The sequence below is a fragment of the Asterias amurensis genome, chromosome 4 (assembly GCF_032118995.1).
Source record: "Asterias amurensis chromosome 4, ASM3211899v1".
Taxonomy (NCBI): Eukaryota; Metazoa; Echinodermata; class Asteroidea; order Forcipulatida; family Asteriidae; genus Asterias; species Asterias amurensis.
The window spans coordinates 22,599,231-22,618,378 of NC_092651.1; the positions used below are offsets into that span (position 1 = coordinate 22,599,231).

A 19,148-nucleotide genomic window follows, 5' to 3' on the forward strand; every position below is an offset into this window, starting at 1 on the left:
GTGTCATTGTTGTTTGTTTGTTTGTTTGTTTGTTTGTTTGTTTGTTTGTTTGTTTGTTTGTTTGTTTGTTTGTTTGTTTGTTTGTTTGTTTGTTTGTTTGTTTGTTTGTTTGTTTGTTTGTTTGTTTGTTTGTTTGTTTGTTTGTTTGTTTGTTTGTTTGTTTGTTTGTTTGTTTGTTTGTTTGTTTGTTTGTTTGTTTGTTTGTTTGTTTGTTTGTTTGTTTGTTTGTTTGTTTGTTTGTTTGTTTGTTTGTTTGTTTGTTTGTTTGTTTGTTTGTTTGTTTGTTTGTTTGTTTGTTTGTTTGTTTGTTTGTTTGTTTGTTTGTTTTTTTGTTTGTTTGTTTGTTTGTTTGTTTGTTTGTTTGTTTGTTTGTTTGTTTGTTTTTTTTGTTTTTTTTTGTTTGTTTGTTTGTTTGCCTTGACATTGCGTGGTTTTCCTTTTGCGTCGGCCTTTTATGGGAGTCAAAATCCATAAATGGCCGACCGTGTTAGTCGACGAGGTAAAAGGAAAACCACACAATTTCGAGGCATGTTTGTGTGGATCATTGTATTCTACTTTTAAACGTCTTTCCAATTATGTGCATTTCATAACAAACGGTTACAAACGCTTTTTATATACCAACTCGACCAATCCAAGGCAACGTGTTCCTTTAACAGGGCTGTGGCGCAATGCTGCCCTCAACCAGGAACGCTAGGCGAATCATCTCTTTTCGATAAGTGTACTGTATGGGTTCTTTGTGCGTTACAGATAATATAGCGCAAATAACAGGATAGAGATGTCAAGAAGAAAATAACGTTCAGTTTACTTTTAGTTGTGACGGAAAAACCATAAAGGGGAACCCCACGCAATCAGGGAGGACTGAAAACCTAATTCACTTGTGAAGGCTCCGGTCTGAGGTGGGACTCGAACTGGGGTTCACAGAAAATGATTACTTTGCATTCATTATTCGATACGAGGAACACGACCAAGATGGAGGCAGCGTGGTAAAGGTATCAGGGACACGGTCTCACGTGGTGTATCCCAACATGCATACACAAAACATAGCAGATCTGTGAACATTTTGACTCAATATTGACGCATCGAAGCAAGTTGCAAGAAAATAATGAAAAGAAAAAAAACATGTTGCACAAATTTGTGTGGACAGGACACTATTGGTGATTATCAAAGACCAGTATTCTCATTATAAAGCAACAAACCTGTGAAAATTTTTGCTCCGTTGGTCGTCGAAGTTGTGAGAACTGAATTAAACTAATTGAAAAACATCATTGTCACACTAAGTTGTGTGCTTTCAGACGCTTGGTTCGAGACCCAAAAATCTAATTCTGAGGTCCCGAAATCAATTTCGTGGAAAATTACTTTCTTTTTGGAAAACTTCGTTTCTTCAGAGGGAGCCGGTTCTCACAATGTTTTATACTATCAATAGCTCCCCATAACTCGTTACCAAGTAATTTTCTATGCTAATAATTATTTTGAGTAGCGTTCCATGCCTTAAAAAATGCTTCAAGAGGTCTGAAGTGAGAAACTACATCTTTCAAAAGAAATAGTAAACGCTTCAGAAAGAGCCGTTTCTCACAACGTTTTATACATCAACAGCTCTTGATGCGCGATACGAGTTTTGTGCTGGCAATTATTTTGAGTAATCAAACCAATAGTGCTTGAAACGAAACAATATTAATATAAAGCGTTCATATTAAGGCAATGGCGATTATTTTTGTTTGTACATGGCTGAAAGAAAATGAGCTATGTTTTCCATTTGTTTTCTTCTTTTTTTCTCTTAAGTTTTTAGTTTACTAATGGCTACCGCCTGCAGCAGATTTATTTTGAAATGTCGTGCAAATGATCAAAACGAAATCTTAAAACTCACTCTCGAATCCATAAAGATATAGCTAAAACCTTAAACATTTTAAACTAAATTTCCGGATCAAATCAGCAAATAAATCAAACCTATGGGCTATCCTCTTAGAATTAATATATTGAGATAAATTCTACACAAGGATTACCGATAAGTTTTTCTACGATCGACTGGAAAGGTCAGCAAACGCCAGAGGCGTGCAGGCTAAAGTGTCGCGTAAAGGAATAATTAATGCGGTCTTTCATTTTAGTATCCCCTTAATTTGTATTCAGTAGGCTTCTTCTACATTAGGCCCGTGAGAGACAATTCTGAATAATTATTGCAGCGCAAAGAATATGAATAGATATAGAATGTTTTAAATAACTTTTAGTTAATAAAGCTTTCCGTAAAATGCATAAATAAAACTAAAGGCAGACGGGGGTGCCGGTGTCAGACGCAATTATGTCCGCCATGCAGTATTGTACGCTCCGGACACTTTTGCACATGCAATCGTGTCCGGGGTTAATTATGCAAAAACCGTCCGGCGGACGTGTGATGACTGTACATAGATAGATGTGCGCGCGTAGCGAGCGTGCATGCACTGAATCTACATAATATGCAGCATGAATATTCACGTTAATTGCAGCGAATACCCACTCGGCTGAACATTTCCCATGCCATTCATGACAAGCACTTATACTTATAGCTTGTAACAAATGGCGAACGTGTTCCGTCGACCAAGGGCGTTTAATTTACTGCAAGGACGGATTTGGTGCAGACACAATTGCATATGCAAATGTGTCCGGGCGGACACAATTGCATTATGCAGCAGCGTCCGGGCGGACACGATTGCATATGCAAAACCGTCCGGCAGACATTATTGCATATGCACTAATGTCCTCCGGATAGAATTGCACAGAGGAAAAATTGCATGTGACACCGATGTTTTCTCTGCACCCATATTCGTTGAAAATTACTTCTTTCTCGAAAACCACGTCACTTCAGAGGGAGCCGTTTTGTTTTATAATATCAACCTCTCCCCATCAAGTAAGTTTTTATGCTAATAATTGTTTTGAGTAATTACCAGTAGTGTCCACTGTCTTTAACCTCGCGATGCAATTCGTCTTCACTGCAAAAACTTGGTGATAATGTGACACTAAACCCGTGTGCAAAACGGTCATTGACGTCACTCTGCGGCCCGCGTGAATATTATTAAGGTAAAACAAGCTTTCTTTGGTCAATTTCGGAAAATGAGCAGCCAATTTAATTTTCAGGCGATCAAATTAAAGCTAATTTGCCTCTCCGGTTTTTTCTGCGTTTCAAATTCAGAATTAGGTCATTCAATTTCGTTTTGAGGTATTCAAATTCCTAGCACACTCATTATTTTGTTAATGACACACAATCATCATTCATATTATTAGCAAAGCTGGTTTGGCTATATTGGCTGATTTAATCACTTTCAATTTCGTAAAGAGGCAATCAATTTCGCTAAATGAGGATTCAAATAAGTATACGACTAAAGAAATACGAATAAACAGATAACATGTAAAAGGCAACTGTTTCGTACCTTCACATTTAAATCAAGCGAACCTTATAATGGTTCCAGTAGACTTTACTTGGGGCCCCATAAGTTTTTTTGTTTTGGGGTTTTTTGTTTTTTTCGGGAGAGATTATGAGCAAGACCTGATTTGAATGTGTTTGAATGTTGTTTTTTATGGTAATGTTTTTTTTTTGTAAATTATTGCGAACCATCAATCTGTTGGCGTGCCAGACATCTTGGCATTTATGTTCAAGAGTGCCAAAATAATGAACAGCATGCCTTTAACATTCGTATAAGGAAACAACAAGTTAACCAAGCGTTTTTAAGAATGCACAAATTCCAGAATTGACTGCCCCAAAATGAAATTGAACGACTCAATGCACGCCTCAAAAAAATCCTGCGAATTTGAATGCAGCTTCGATGAAATTGACCGAGAAAACCTATATTAAAATAAATAAACGAATAAAATATTCACGCGTATAAAAAAAAAAAGGGAAACATTTTTTTTCTACTCGGGCACTACCCGGTTTCCAAAACGAATGCGTTTTGTTAAATTGTTTTAAGCCTTTTATTTGGCGAAGTTGACATTTTATTTTGTTCTTTACTGATGACAAAATGAAGTGTCTGAATCGTGTGTTTGTTCGTTTATATATATATATATATATATTTTTTACGGTCAGGATGAACTTGTTTTCACTATTCCACATTGGCTCCCAGGTTATTTCACCTTGAGCCATCTTGGGATCCGGCATTGATGACAGTTTTCGCGACACCATTTTGATATAACAATTATTTGAGGTCACTGAAGCATTATATCCCTATGGGTTTGGCTTGTAATCATTGAACCGTTCCCAAAACAATCAATCTTCACATTGTCTGCAAAGTCGATGACGTCAATCAAAAGTACATTTTCCCCACAATGCATCAGGATTATTCTCATAACTGGTTCCCTCTTCACCTCCGTCAGGTTTTCGTGAAAACCGGACGGATACCAGTCGTAGATTTCGCTATGTCCGCCATGATGAATTCAGCCGTGTAGTTTTGTTGTTTATTTATCGACGATGTTACGACGCAAAGTGGTTGATTGATCGTGAATTTCTTTTAATTTCGAGTTGTCATGTAGTCGTGAGTAAAAGTTACTATAGTTTATCCTGATTATCGTTTGGACAGGTGTGTTTCAGCGGGCTTAAGTCCGTCATTACGACGGGATAGTGTCGTCGCCGTCCGTGTTTGTTCCCGGTCCCGTCACCGCCAATGCACGGCACTATGCACTGACTTTTTTTTCCGGAATTCAACAACGCAATGAATTTACTTCGGGCTATTGGCGGTCCAAACAATCCCGTTCACCCTTCTTATTCACCGATTTGTACTCATTCCATGTCAGTTGGATGTAGAAGGATGCAGTCAAGTTGAATTGCAGGACAGAACCGTCACTGCTGCATTGCCTCTCGATCCCGAGAAAACGTCGTTAATTAATCAATCAACAACCAAAGTTTACCCCAACTTAATTCAATTCAATTTAGTCTTGACAAAACATAAATTAGTCCCTTACATTAACAATAATTCAGTCAAGTGCTGTCTTAAACTGTTAAACTTTTGAACATTGAAAGTGGGACGGAATCAGGATGTCCAGCAATTCATCAAAAAAGAATGACAAGGTAATTTATTTATTTTTAACCTAGCTTTAGCAATTGTTTTTGCTGTTGAATAGCAAATATTGTGAAACTTTTTGTTTACATAATTATCAGCATCAGTGACAATGCATTTTTCTTGAGTTGAAACTAAGGAAGACACTCCTGTGTTCCGTATGTTTTTAACTATTCTGTACTTATTTGTTTCACTTTCCTCGCAATTTAAGGATTTCTTCTAAGTTCTAGTTTCATTTTTAAGGTGAAAACTATTGAACACAAAATAATCCAATTCATTTGTGTTTATAAATATGATAACATTCACACACACACACCCGTGTTGGTCAGTTGTATTGTACAGCAATGTGACTTTTCTATAGAAACTAATCACTTCATTTATTGTCATACTTGTATTGTACTACAGTACAAGTTTGTAGCTATTTTTTAGGACAGATTGCGGAAGCCAACCTCGTTTTTCTGTTGTCAAGAGTTGACACCAAATTCATTATCAACACATTAAGCAGATCGGTCACTACGTACGGATGTCGGACACTTTGTACCCTGGACACTTCGTACCTTCGGGACACTTCGTACCGTAACCAAATTGGTCACTTCGTATTAGGACTATTTCGTACCGTGGGCGGGGTACGAAGTGACCATCAGCTGAGTCACTTCGTACCTTCAGCCGAGGCACTTCGTACCTTCATTAAAATGTGTATTCCTCAATAATTTAATGTTCGTTGAGATAAAAAATTGATAATAGGCTACTTAATGAATTATAATTTTTGTTTGAATATGTGAATGTCATTTTTTATGTGAAATTAGTAGTTTGTATAAGTTAATTACCGCCAAGGACAACATCTTCCGCCAATATTTTTTACAGATATTTTAAAGTCAAACAATCATGCAATCGTCAAAAAGGCTCCTTGGTGTCCCAACAATATAGTAACAGTTGGTTTGATTTGCTTTTATTTAATAATCATCCGATCACAAAGCACAAAAAAATCATAAACGATGAAGAAATCCCGAATTAGTATGAAGGTAGGAAGTGCGTGAGAAGGTACGAAGTGACTCGTGAGAAGGTACGAAGTGTCCAAAGTCACTTCGTACCTTGAAAAGGTACGAAGTGTCAAGGGTACGAAGTGTCCTGACACCCTACGTACTACTAAAAGTCGACAACACGCCGACGTACAATTTTCAACATTAAATTTCAACAGCAAATAAACCAATGGTTTTATAAGAGCCATTACAGAAATGCAATGACATCTTCACGAAAAGTCTGAAATTAAAAAAACAATTTTTTATTATTTATAAATACACAGAGTGCGGATGGACGCCGACTTGGCTGTTGATCATTCCTTTACTGGTAGATGAAGTGCTTACAACACAAAGGAGGGTGGGTGTCATACGTGTAGACTTTCTCTACACTGTGTGCGCAAGTGAACGTCTTTACATGACGCCCGCCCTCTATTGTGCTGTAAGCGCTAAATCCATCTTACCCATATCTGTATCATAATGAAATTGTAAAAACACGGTTTTTAAGCCAAGATGGCATCCAAACGCACTCTGTGTAAGTTCAAGTTTTTTTAGGTTAAAAATTCGGACTTTCCGTAAAGATGCCATTGCATTTCTGTCAATCAGTGAAACACACATCGTTCTATTATGTCTTTGGTTCTATTGCTGTTTTTGAGGTATTTGTTGAAACTCGTTGTCACAGTGTTGTCGGCTTTTAGTGGAACCCCATGTTGTTTTGTTAAAAGTCAGTGACTTAAAACATGACCAAAAACATTAATTTGTCATTACCAGAAGGGGTGGCCAGTTTTGCCCTATCCCAATTACTGGCAATGACCACGGCCTCCTTTTTGTCAGTTCTCCAGAGACTTATAGAACTGGTTGTGGAAAATTTGACCAAGTGATTGGGTTAGTTTGGCAATGATTATTAAGATTTACCCCCCCCCCCCCGACAAAGTTTCGCAACTCTGTCGCGGGGAGTCATAGACTATTGGGTGACTTTGTACTGAAGAAATGTGGGCCACCAAGGTCAAAACAGGGCATCAGTAGCTCTAGGCCAGCAGCCAGTTTCACAAAACTTTACGCAATCTTGCGTAAGTCCACTTGCGCAATGTTAATGGCACAACTTACACTATAAACGTTGCGCAAGTGGACTTACGCAGTTGCGTTACGTTTTTTGAAATCAGCTGCTGGTACATCAGTGTATATAACATCAGGAGTCTAGGATTCAAATTCTGTTTGACCGAGTAGCTAGGTTGACGAGTCTTTCCTGGACCACCAGGATTTGAATCGTAAATTTGTCAGTCACAATGTTGACCAGTGTACATGGGCAATGCTTTAAACCGTAATTCATATAAATACCCCAGACAGTTTCTCTACTCCTTTTGGTGGTCACGTGGGGGTATGGAAACGGTTGATAATGACCAGTGTTTATAACCAGCTGGCTTCTGCGTGTCAGGCCGCAAGAGTATCATGCGTAACGCAATTCATAGCTGTTAGTAACAGCGCGTAATTTACTTCTAAGCGAATGCGCGTAATCTATTTATAAGCGCATGCGCGTACACACAACCCACACGCAATCAGACTCTTCACAAAGTTTTTGAAAAAAATATTTAAAACCTCGACTTTTTAACTGTCAAAGTGTCTGTAATTGTATTTTTGTAACGTTTTTTAATAAAAGGGCATTTATGAATGGGAATGAAAGAGTAGTGACTCATCTGAAACGTCCGTTTAAAACCTTGCAGGGTCGTTGCCGTGCGCTAAAAGGCCCTTGCCCGACACGGCATATCTACCCTGCCAGCTTTAAGTGGCCGTGTAAGAACTCATCGCTACCCTTTTATTCCCTTATTATACTAATGGGTAATTATATGTACGCAAGTTGAATCACCACACAAGCTACATCATGTATCTGAAACTAGTTTAGTGGTTCACAGTTGAGTTCAGTATAATCCATTATACAATGTGCTGTGGCCTTGATAACCAGGAATGGCTGTTCAAGTATGGCTTAAGTGTACTCGGTAACCATGGGTACTAATGAGTGTATCCCAATCAATCTGGTGCTGGTGAATGTACCTATTGGGTACATGTATGCTGCGCTATTTGGTTTGACTAATTGAACTGGTAATGGCAGACTGACTTCAAAGCCAATTTTGGTCATATGTTGACAGTTAGTCTGTCTTCCATCTAGGCGAACTTTTAGAATGAATAGCCTGATAATTGATTACAATGATGTAACTTCAATCTCATATCTACTTTTAGTAGAAAATAATGTTAATGTCATTTTAAAGACCAACACAAATGACACAAGTAAACATTTCCAATAGTATACTTTGATTGCACCAAGCTACATTGATGTTTGGCTAGAAACATTATACAAAAACTGTTATAACTCAACTGCTTCTAGTTTCACTTGAATGAATTGGAATAGAAAATGCTACCCTACATGTACTAGAAAAGGGTTTTGACTGTGGCATTCATGTGTATCCACTGGATCAGCCAAATAATTGACTCAATTCTACAACCAGACTGGCTGACTTGGGAGAATCACGTAGGGTTCCCTACTTTTTCCATCCGTTTGCATCGATGTGATTGAAAACAAAACCTTTTGTAAATTTACACTCATTACCTTTATGGCACCTTTCTAATTAAAATGAATGCTGGTCAACTTCCGTGTATCATCCTCCATGCAGAGTATAGGATATGATAATAAAGAACAATTTCGCTTTTGGCACTAAGTTTTTTTGGCACCCTTTGACTGGGTAAATAAGAGATAAAAAGTTAACTATGGAGCGAACAGTTCCCTGTTTGAGATTGAGATGACTGAGTAATTTTATTGCCAAGAATTGTTTGCGTTTCAAAAGTAGACATCACTTTATTACTGAGTCACCTGTCATTGCAGACAGTTCGATGAAAGACGATGTCACAATTTAATTCTGATTATGATAACGTTATGTAGGAGTCTACATGTTTGTTGTTCCTTGTATTGTACATGTAGCATTTACGGTGTATTGCGACTGTAATTTTGCTGTGGGTTAGTTAAACTGATTTATTGAAAGGCCAGTTACATGTAGGCTGTAATCCTATTTTTCAATGATAAACAGCGAAGTAAGATGACGCAGTTGTATTTTGTGTATGATTACGTCCAATGCATGTATCCAATCAGATAGACAATGGAAGGTCATGTCTGAGTTAGGGACTGTGGCTAAGGCTATGACTGTCGCTAAGGGTGTTGCTATGCATGTCTGATACTTCAGTGCATGATGACATTGATCAAGCTGTAGCCACAACCGCCAATTCAAACGATTTAGTTTCAGCAGTTATTGCGATAGTCAAAAAGTGTTCGTTCTAATTTTTCCTCCATGATTTGTCATGCAGAAATAGAACTGTTTTTAACACTGCACTCTACCAGGGAATGAGTTTGTCCATTAATTTTGCATTAGGCATAATTAAAAAAATGTTATGTGGCGTAACCCGACCTACCCTAAAACTACGGCTGACCCTGGATACTTTTATTTTTTCATAGCAATAATTTTAGACTGAACTTATTGTTTGGATACTATAAAATGAAGCGCCAATTTGCCAAAGGATAGGCCTACAAGGTGCTGAAGAAAAAGGAATAACAAGACAGAACAAAGATGAAGTCGACCAGCTAAATACGACATTCTCAATGCTAATTTAGTTGCAAATCCTGCGTTTTGAGCAGTAATTGAAACGTTTTCAGTGTAGCATTTTGCTCTACTGTACAAGGGAAGTGAACGCCACAGTACATCGAAGCATTGAGAGAACAATGTTGTGCTGCTCATGAATGGTGTTATTGCATGGATCAGTGCATAGAGCGAGGAAGAGTGCTATTCACTTAATTAGCACTGACCCAATTCACAGTATCATAGAATGTCTAAAGGTACCTCAGTAAAACTTGTGACATTTAACAGAGTTTACAAAAGGGCCAAAGTGCCCGAACTTCATGCAGGCACAGCTTGTACACAAATGGAAGAATATAAATACTGAGGACTGTTAAGTTCGTTCTTAAAAACCGTTATACACATTTTTAACACTCATAAACTTTAGGGTTATGTCCTACGTACTAAAATGCCCATAGCGGCCGAAAAGCGGCTGCAAGATCTGACGTACTTGTACACCATACACATTGTACATACACCCTGATGTACATATAATGTACAATGTAACACTCAACCACAAAGGTCAAAGTAAATGTCAGTATCCTCAACAATTGACATTTTCAAATGTTTATCATGTTAAAATGTCTATGTTTCTAAAAACATGGCCTTACAAAGAAAAACAAAATATTTAAAATACATGTATCAGCAATGTGACTTACTATGTAAGTCAAAGTCTTGGTGTTCGATAATGATTCACAAAAGTGAATGAGTCTGTTATGGTCTGTAATGGGTTAACGTTAAAAATACTACATAGTGTATGCATAGAATACTGGTTATGGTACATGTAGGATTCACTTCCAGGTCTTATTGAGAGATTATTAGTCACTCATAGTCAACATTTGAACACATGTTTTTTGTCCGTTCGTTAGGTCTGAGACGTGTATGCAATAATACATAAATTACGACTAAGTATGCACCCGTATGCAATTCAATTGAAAATTATCAAACTTATCCAGTCATGAATTTAGGCCTACTGTACTGGCTGGTTGCTTTTAAAAACACTGGCCTCGGGCAGAAATGTTTCAATATGAAATATTTATTTTAACGGACCAAGTTGTGACATTTATGAAGGCCTACCAGTCTGTCATTTCATAATTGATTCCAAAGTATGAAAAGCAATAGATGAGGTTCTAAGTAGACTAGATTCCACAAAATGCCCGTCAATCATGAGAAGATCTATCGTTCAAATAAGGCCACTTCTTATCGTATGCAGGTTAGATAGTGTTGATGGCATCCCATATGGAGTCAAGCAGACTATATTGCATGAATATAGGCCTACATGATGAGATGCACAAGCTATAAGTGTTTAGGAAGGGTGTGCGTTATTAGAACATACACTTGGCCCCTAGCGAACTTGACACCTGTAACTATGAGTAGAAAACAATTAAAAGACAAGCTGCTTGGATCAATACATGTACTTGCGTCATACTGTACTTCCTCTGATACATTATGTACATTAATCAAACAATCGTGTGCAGCTACCAGTGAATTGTTGATTCCAGTTAAAGCTGGAAATTAATGTAGGGGCTATAGTGTTGCCAATGCCATGTCAATGTACATGTACATTACAATGTAATATAAATGTAGTATAAATGTAGTATCCTGTATACATGTACGTGTGTACTGTACACTGTCTGTACTGTACAATTTCCATTTCATAGCACTGCTTAACCGTAATCACAAGAAACGGCATGCTAACATTCCAGTGCTTACTGTCTGAAACTTAATTAATGATGTAACAATTACAAATACATGGAGAACGCACAAGATTTTCCTGCTGAGCTGTGAAACATGTTTACACCAACATAAAATTTATTACATGTAGCAAATTTTTCTGCTTCAGTAAGCACAACAATTTGCTATCATTAAAAGCGCTTTGAAAATGGGCACAGGATGGATGTTATTCCTACTTGAGTCGGTTTGTCTGATTAGCTTACCCTTGAAAAATCCAACAAATTGTGGTTAATTAGCATGAAAATTGTATTAAACCTTACCAATGAATAGCTTAGCCCTGGTACTAATTCCTTCATTTTTCTAAGGCCAATTAGTGTGCCTGATACACACAGTTGCTACAAAAATGTTGCTTTGCCCAAGACTGCATGCAGTATTACACACTGCTCTCTGAATACCCTTACATGTGTGGCCATTGGTCACTGTTAAACACATTGATACTCTGGTCCAGACCCAATACAACTCAGCATGTTGTCTTTATGAGTCATTCAACACCTAAGGCCAAGGTCCAGTTACAGGTATTGATTTGTCTTGCCACATTCTTTGTTCTTCATGTACACAAGGAACTATTGGGTCTTTTTCATTCATGGTTTACCATAGTTTTACCCTTACTCTATGGTTTCACATCCTTTTGAAGAGTTGGATGTATTTAGTGACTTAAATTGGTTTAAATTCCAAACAAAGCAGTCTTTGACAAGGTATACTTGTAAGCCTTTCTGAAGTTCTGTCAGTTTCTTTTTAAAACCACATCCTGTGTACATTTACAATATGTAGTAAAAGTAATTTATCATGACCAGACACAACCATGACTTGAATAATGTGCATCCGACCAAGGCCAATGCCAAATTTCATTTATAACAAACACTTACTGAGCACAGAATATTGCTTAGTAGAAACAGGTTACCAGCCAAAACTATATGAGTTTGTGCTGTTGTTGTTGGTGCCCCACTCAATTTTCACTTTGGAATAGCAGATAAATTTGTCAAGCAGTATTTTCTGCTTAACACAGCTTTATGAAATTGGGCCCAGGGGTCGATTGCACAAAGACGTTAAAGATTGATCTTAACTGCAAATCGATCGTAGTTGCTAAGTAAAGTGTGATGTCACAATACAAACAATGGTAATACTGGCAATTTGTCTTACGATGAATTTTATTTCTTTGTGAAATCGGCCCCTGGACTTTCATCTTTTAGAGGGCGAGCCTCCCTGTGGCCTCCATGTGAGCTTTATTCATGGATCAAGAATTAAATCATGCTCTAGATAACTTCCACCTTATCACATTAATAACATTTTAATGTCCATGTTATGGATAATAATAGAAGTACACTGTAGGCATACATGTACAGTACATGTATGTGAAAAATATAAACCATCATTGGCTAGTTGGATACTAAAAAATTGATAAGCTTGAACAAGGTTGAAACACGGCGGACCACCATTGTTTAATTTATAGTTGAATAAGGTCAGTACAAGTTTCTTCATTGAAGATGTGAAGGAGAGCTACTGTCCTTAAAATTTTGAGTTTAGGAGAGTTGCAGTCCTCGGAACCAAACTGCATACATTAGTCTAAAAATGTTAATTGATATACAAAAATTTATTATCTGTTCACTGTTTAAAACTGATTGAGCAAGTAAGTTCAGATGTTGATACTTGCTTGTACCGGTAGCACATTTTAGGGTTACATTTGGCAAATTCAATCCCCATTAGTTTCCTGATGGCCACGGTTGGCGAACAATGGCATTGGCAACCTTAAGCAGACACACTTCTGAGGTGTTGGCGAGTGGTTTTTAAAATGGCGGACAAGCATAATGTACTATTTTTTGGTCACAACTATAATTCAGTGTCTCTTCGGTGGTTGATAATAATGCAGATTTGAAATAACAATGTTAGGTAGTTGATGACATGATGTACAGAACCAGACTACATATACAGCAAAAGCAAAGTTTTTTGAAAAACTACGTACGGTGTCGCCGTCTTCATTTTAGGGCGCCGCCATATATTAAAGGGACACACCGGCTCACCGTTTACGCAATTTAGGGGTGTAGAATCATAAATAATGTTTTATAGATGGTTGCTGTAAAAAAAAATCATCAAAATGTCACGTATTTAGCGAAAAATGATTTAAAAAAACCAAAGCGGCCATAAAAGCTTCCGTTACACGGACTCTTTGAATGTGAATCTTACGTTAGATTTTTCACCATTATTTTGTAGCGATAATTTGAATACATGATCTTTTTCGTCAATTATTCGTAAATAATTTTGTAAAAAAAAGATTTAAATTTGGTTAAGTAAGATACTTTTAGACGGCTGAAAGTAAAACTAGCCCGGAAGGTCACGCGATTGTTTGTACTACTTTTTGGTTAGAACAATCACGCGACCTGCGTTTGTGTCTTAAAATGCTCAAAAACGGCTAAATTTGATTATTTTTTTTAAGGACTGTTCTTCTTCATTCCTGGAAGACTGTTAAAGTCATATCTTAGTCTATTTTGTAGCCCAAATAGCCCAATTCGGCCGGTGTGTCCCTTTAACAACCCGTAGTGCGTTCCAATAAGATAAATCAAGATAAACAATGTTTGCGTGAACAGTTGTGATTGAGCAAGTAAGTTCAGATGATGATACTTGCTCGTAGCACATTTCAGGGTTACATTTTGCAAATTCAACCCCCATTAGTTTCCTGATGACCAAAGCAAATAAACGGCATAGGCCTATCGATAGTTCTAATTTCCTGTCATGGTTACAATTTTTTCCAAGAGTTCTACTTTTCGCACTCCTTGGACAATGTTGAGGAATGCGCGGAGTTCATTGTACACTCACACTCCTTAAAATTGCAGGTGTATATTTGACACGCCTTTTAATGTCGCATGTTTATGCCTACGGAACATTACGTATTTTTATTCTGACATTGTTATTCACAGAATTTCAAGGCAATTGCCTCCATGCCCCCTGGACCGGGCCTTTGTGGCCATATAGAATTTCTTAAGTCCTATTGCATTCCCCTCATCTGTAAGAGGTGTGCCCTTTACCCATATAAAAATGCTCATTTCCTTACAAAAACAAAGAATCAGGCTTGAGCAATGTTGACTTAGTTCTTGCATTTCTTACACTACAAGGAGCATGGAGGTGACCTCCTTTGCCTTCTTGACCTTTTCTTCTCTACACCTGTCCCCTTGAGAGTATTCTGGACACATGTAATGTACATGCCACCATCATCAGTCTTTTTATGTAGTTCTTGCTCCTTTAAAATTTAAAGACAGTGGACACTCTAGTACTTCATTGAAATGTTAATGAAATGGAGGACAGTGTCTCCTCTTCTTAAGTAGATTTAGTCTGATTCTAATCAGTTTGGCATCTATTTGATTCAAATGTTTAGTTTATAAGTAAGTTTGAACTGTTTGAATTGTCGAGACCCCTAAAGCTCTTCTCAGAGCCAACACTATGTACAGAGATTTGCACATGGTCATGGTTGTACCCGCAAGTTTGTATTTTTTTTTTAGTTCGAACAAGTTAGTTATGTCGTGACTGTAGTAACGTTAGACTGTAGGATATAAATGAGGTTTAAACTTTGTTTTGCTGTGAGCAGTTATTTTGCCATCATATTACATGTTATGTACATGAACTGTCCAGTTGCATTTTGAAGTTCATGCACCCAAAGGATTAAAATTAATGTGAACTTTGTTGATCAAATTTGCTGTGCTTAAAAATTGGCAAACCAGGTGCGCTTATACAATATATGTTAACTTGTTTCATGACGAAAGTAGGAAGTCAAAATTGTAAAATGGTGTGAAAAATACACCCACACCCAGGTACAAATAATATGCTGTTTGGATGACATGCTATTATTAATCATGCCCTGTCAAGCATGTCAACGCGCATTGAATTGCATTTTCTGTTTTGACAATTCCTATAACATTGTTTATCTCGCTTACTTCCTCAAATATTGGCCATTAGTGGACATGATGATACTGAAAGGTGTGCAGTGAGTGTATAAAGCCTTGCACTCTGGTGATGCAAGTACATCAATGTATGGTACATTTTGGAAGTTCAATGCCTCTGGGCTGGGTACTGTATTGTAAAATGCAAGTCATTGTTACAACAATAAGTATTGTGTTATTCAGTGTGTTTACTTCGTTAGTGACAATATTGTCCAGGGTTCCCCCTAGTCACCAGGTATTTTCAAAGCTGTCTGGCACAGTGGCAGTCTGTAAATTTGTCATTATGTTTGTCAATGGGAGACTTTTGTGACACCTGGTTTTGCTATGCTTTAGCTTTATTCATTGTTCTCCTCTTGCTCAGCACTACATGTACATGTAATGTAAACAATGGAAATTAACCTGGTCTGAGTCTGCTGCCACCTAATGTAGCGTTTCAAAGTCTCCCATTGAAACAAGGTCTTCGGAAGACTCTTTGGTTTTGAAAGCGCCATAGTGCAATCTGAGACATTTTAAATGGATTTATTTTGTAAATAGACTGATCCATTAGGCTCCGCCCACGACGCACGTGTGAGCAAGAACACGTGAGCCTCTCCAATGCCATTCTACACAACTCTGCCGCGCGCACCAAGCAAATGCGCACGCATGTCGGACCTTATTTTGTCGGACTTTTGGTTGCTGAATGAGTTGTGATTGGTCAACACGCAATGGGGCGGCCAGAGCTTAATGGATCAGTCTATTCAGGGATGCCAGTTTTCCGGCTATTGCCGGAAATCCGCTTTTTCAAATTTCCCCCGATTTTTTCCAGCACTCTGTGTTTCATCTGGCCGGAAAAAGAAAAAAAGAAAAAAACTTTTCCGGCGCTCCGTATTTCATCTGGCCGGAGAAAATAATTACATTTTATTGAAGGAAAGAGCCACTGGCATCCCTGTCTATTGTATCTGAAGCCCGCCCCTCCCCCTTACTTTTTTTCTCTCCTCTTTTTTGGCGTATTGGCCACAATTTGGTAACATTGATATCAAGGGGGGTGGGGAATTCAAGATGGCCGCACCGTAATAAAGGTCTATACCCTACAATGTACACTGGCATTGGCTACAGTCTTTCATATGTTGCATGCCTGTATCTACGGGCAAATCCAGAAACGAAGAACTATATGTGTCAGTATAGGATTTGAGGCATTGCATGGTGAGGTATCAATGCGGTAACATCATGTGTGTATCTACTTGCCAGATAGAGTTTGTTCTGTAGAGAACTGTCCTGCTAAATATTCTACTGCCGCGGAGTAGATTTATCGAAATGTTCGAGAGACTTCTCAGTTCTGAAAAGAACTGTCCTGCTTCTTAACTACTACCCGGGCCAAAGGTATAGAAAATTGGCTACTACTAACGTGTCAGGGAATGATATCAGTTTTGCTTAAATGCATAGCAAATATTGTAGACTGAATGCGTTTAGAGCACATTGAATGCTAATTGGTAAAATTTAGTGATAATTTTTTATTAGCAACAGATTTTGTTGTTGCAGCATTTGTACATTATATATTGTATTTGTGCTTTATAAGAGAAATAAAATCACTGTGTGTTTTTGGGATACACTCTTCAGTGAACAAGCCTGGGATTTCATCTACGTGTGGGCAAGGCAATTGTAATTTGGCGAAGGGCACATAAATTGCCAAATCTGAAATTCTTTCCATAGAGAACTTTTGAAGGGGCCCCCAAGACCAAACCTAGGGCAATAGAGGCTGGGTAAAGAAATATCAGGCCTGAGTGTTTTGAAACATCAAACTCGTCTAATTAGGCCCTTTTTGAAATAAGAGCTTGGGCTCGGCCGCCATCAGTTATTTTGAAAATATACACCTACTGGGCATAAAACAACAGGTGGAAGAAGCCTTAAAGTTTAAATAAGCCCATACAAAAGCTGTGGTATCAAAAAGGGTTTAAGACAATTAAGTTTTGACAGCACTCAGAAACTCCTGCTGAAACGAAACAGGTTATCAGGCAAACTGCCAGGTAGTAAACATAATTGTCTGTGCCTCTGGTTGCCAACTAGAATCTGCTTTGAAAAACAATGATAGAGGATTCAGGAAGTCTCCTACTCCATGGTTTATTAATGTTTCCAGAGCTCTTAATGTGTTCTACATATGTACAACCTTTGTGGAATAACAACTAATTTGTATGTTATAATGTTTATGTTATCATCATACACATCTCCTAGGCATTGCATAGGCTAACTGAAATAATAACGAACTTAAGTAATTTGCATGCTTTTGCGCTTGCACTCAGAGTTCAGTTTTTTTTTTCTTCTCAACAGCCTATCACATCCCTGTCATCTATGATCTAAATAATATCTTTGACCTGTTTTGAATTTGCAGATCATTCTACGATTGATCCATCCTATGAATGGCAACAGCAAGGAGTTTATGTTCACTCCAAACGATTCAGCCTCCGATGTAGCGCAATTTGTCTTTGAGAACTGGCCACAAGGTAATAAAAGGATTGGATAATAAAAAATAATAATCATGTCTTCATTTTTCATGAAAATTATAGTGTAAATTCCATAAAACAAATTTAAATGGGCAGTACAGAATAATAAAAAAATACACAAACCAGGGGTTAATGGGAATTGCATTGGTTAAAGGGAAGGGGCAGAGGGTTAGTTTGCCAGAAATTCTAAACAAACAAATTTCTTACATTGGGTAAAAAATATTGTTTGCTTTCTCTGTACATTTTTTTTCTCTTGCTGTGCCCAAATTTCCCCAACTACTTTGCCCAAATTTGGGTGGGCAGTTTGAATTCGCGCAAGATGTTGATTGCAGGCCTGAATTTCTTCTTAAAAAGGGCAAGGCCACTTTCATTTTGCAAAGGGCACTTCCATTGGAAATCTTTAAAATCTTTGGGGAAATTTCGAAGGGGCACCATGCCAGGACAAGAGCAACGAAGGAAACGGCCTCGTGTAATTCCAGGCCTAGATTTAATGAAGCCACTTCATGAATACATTCATGTACATGTACCGGGGGAGTTTCCTTCATGATCACCAGATGGTGACATAAACCAATTAGGACATTTTGAGAGCGTGTTCATGCGATTTAGTTTTTGGAGGTACAATGTATGTCTTCTCAGTTGTATACATGTACATTAGCCCTGGCGGCCTTACACTTTCGTTTTTTGTACTACAGTGACGTCCTGGACATCCGGGTACATTTCTGGGGCGGAAAATTTTCACAGCTTCATAACTCAAATCTTACCTGCAAGAAAGCACCAATTTCAACAGATTCACATTCCATGGCAGCATATGTTTTTCTGCGGTGGGTTTTGATCGTCATATATTCTTCACAAATCTGTCATTTTCATGAAATAATGCAGCTCCCAACGTTAAGGAATTCCCATTTTTGTTCGTACTCTCCCAGTATGCCGTGTGTACGCAAGACGCCGACACGCAAAATTTGAATTGTGTTGTTAACGCTGTGCAGTCAAGATACGGTGACCAAGAATTCATGTGTCTAAGCTTGCATCATGCGTCTTGCACGCGAATGTATACACGTACGCACATCAACAGACAACACTGTGAGAAAACGATCGAAACAGGAATTTTTTAACGTTGGAAGCTGCATTATTTCACAAAAATGACGGATTTGTGAGGAAAATATTAGGACCAAAACCCACCGCAGAAAAATGTATGCCGCCATGGAATGTGAATCTGTTGAAATTAGTGGTTTGTTGCAGGTAAGATTTAAGTTATGAAGCTGTGAAAACGGGCCTCAATAGTTAGGACTCTGTTCCTGTGTACAGAGAAAGAGTCTTC

At 37.9% G+C, this 19,148-nt stretch overlaps 1 protein-coding gene across 1 annotated transcript in view; it reads left to right on the top strand.

The window, feature by feature from the left end:
- The first annotated feature begins 4,377 nt into the window (after positions 1-4,377).
- Positions 4,378-19,148, top strand: part of LOC139935722 (ubiquitin-like protein 3) — a 35,013-nt gene continuing 20,242 nt past the window's right edge. Inside the window, exons 1-2 of the mRNA XM_071930269.1 lie at positions 4,378-5,029; positions 17,719-17,830. Of these exons, the coding sequence (XP_071786370.1) occupies positions 4,997-5,029; positions 17,719-17,830 (145 nt within the window). The 5' untranslated portion in view covers positions 4,378-4,996. The remainder of the gene's footprint in view (positions 5,030-17,718; positions 17,831-19,148) is intronic.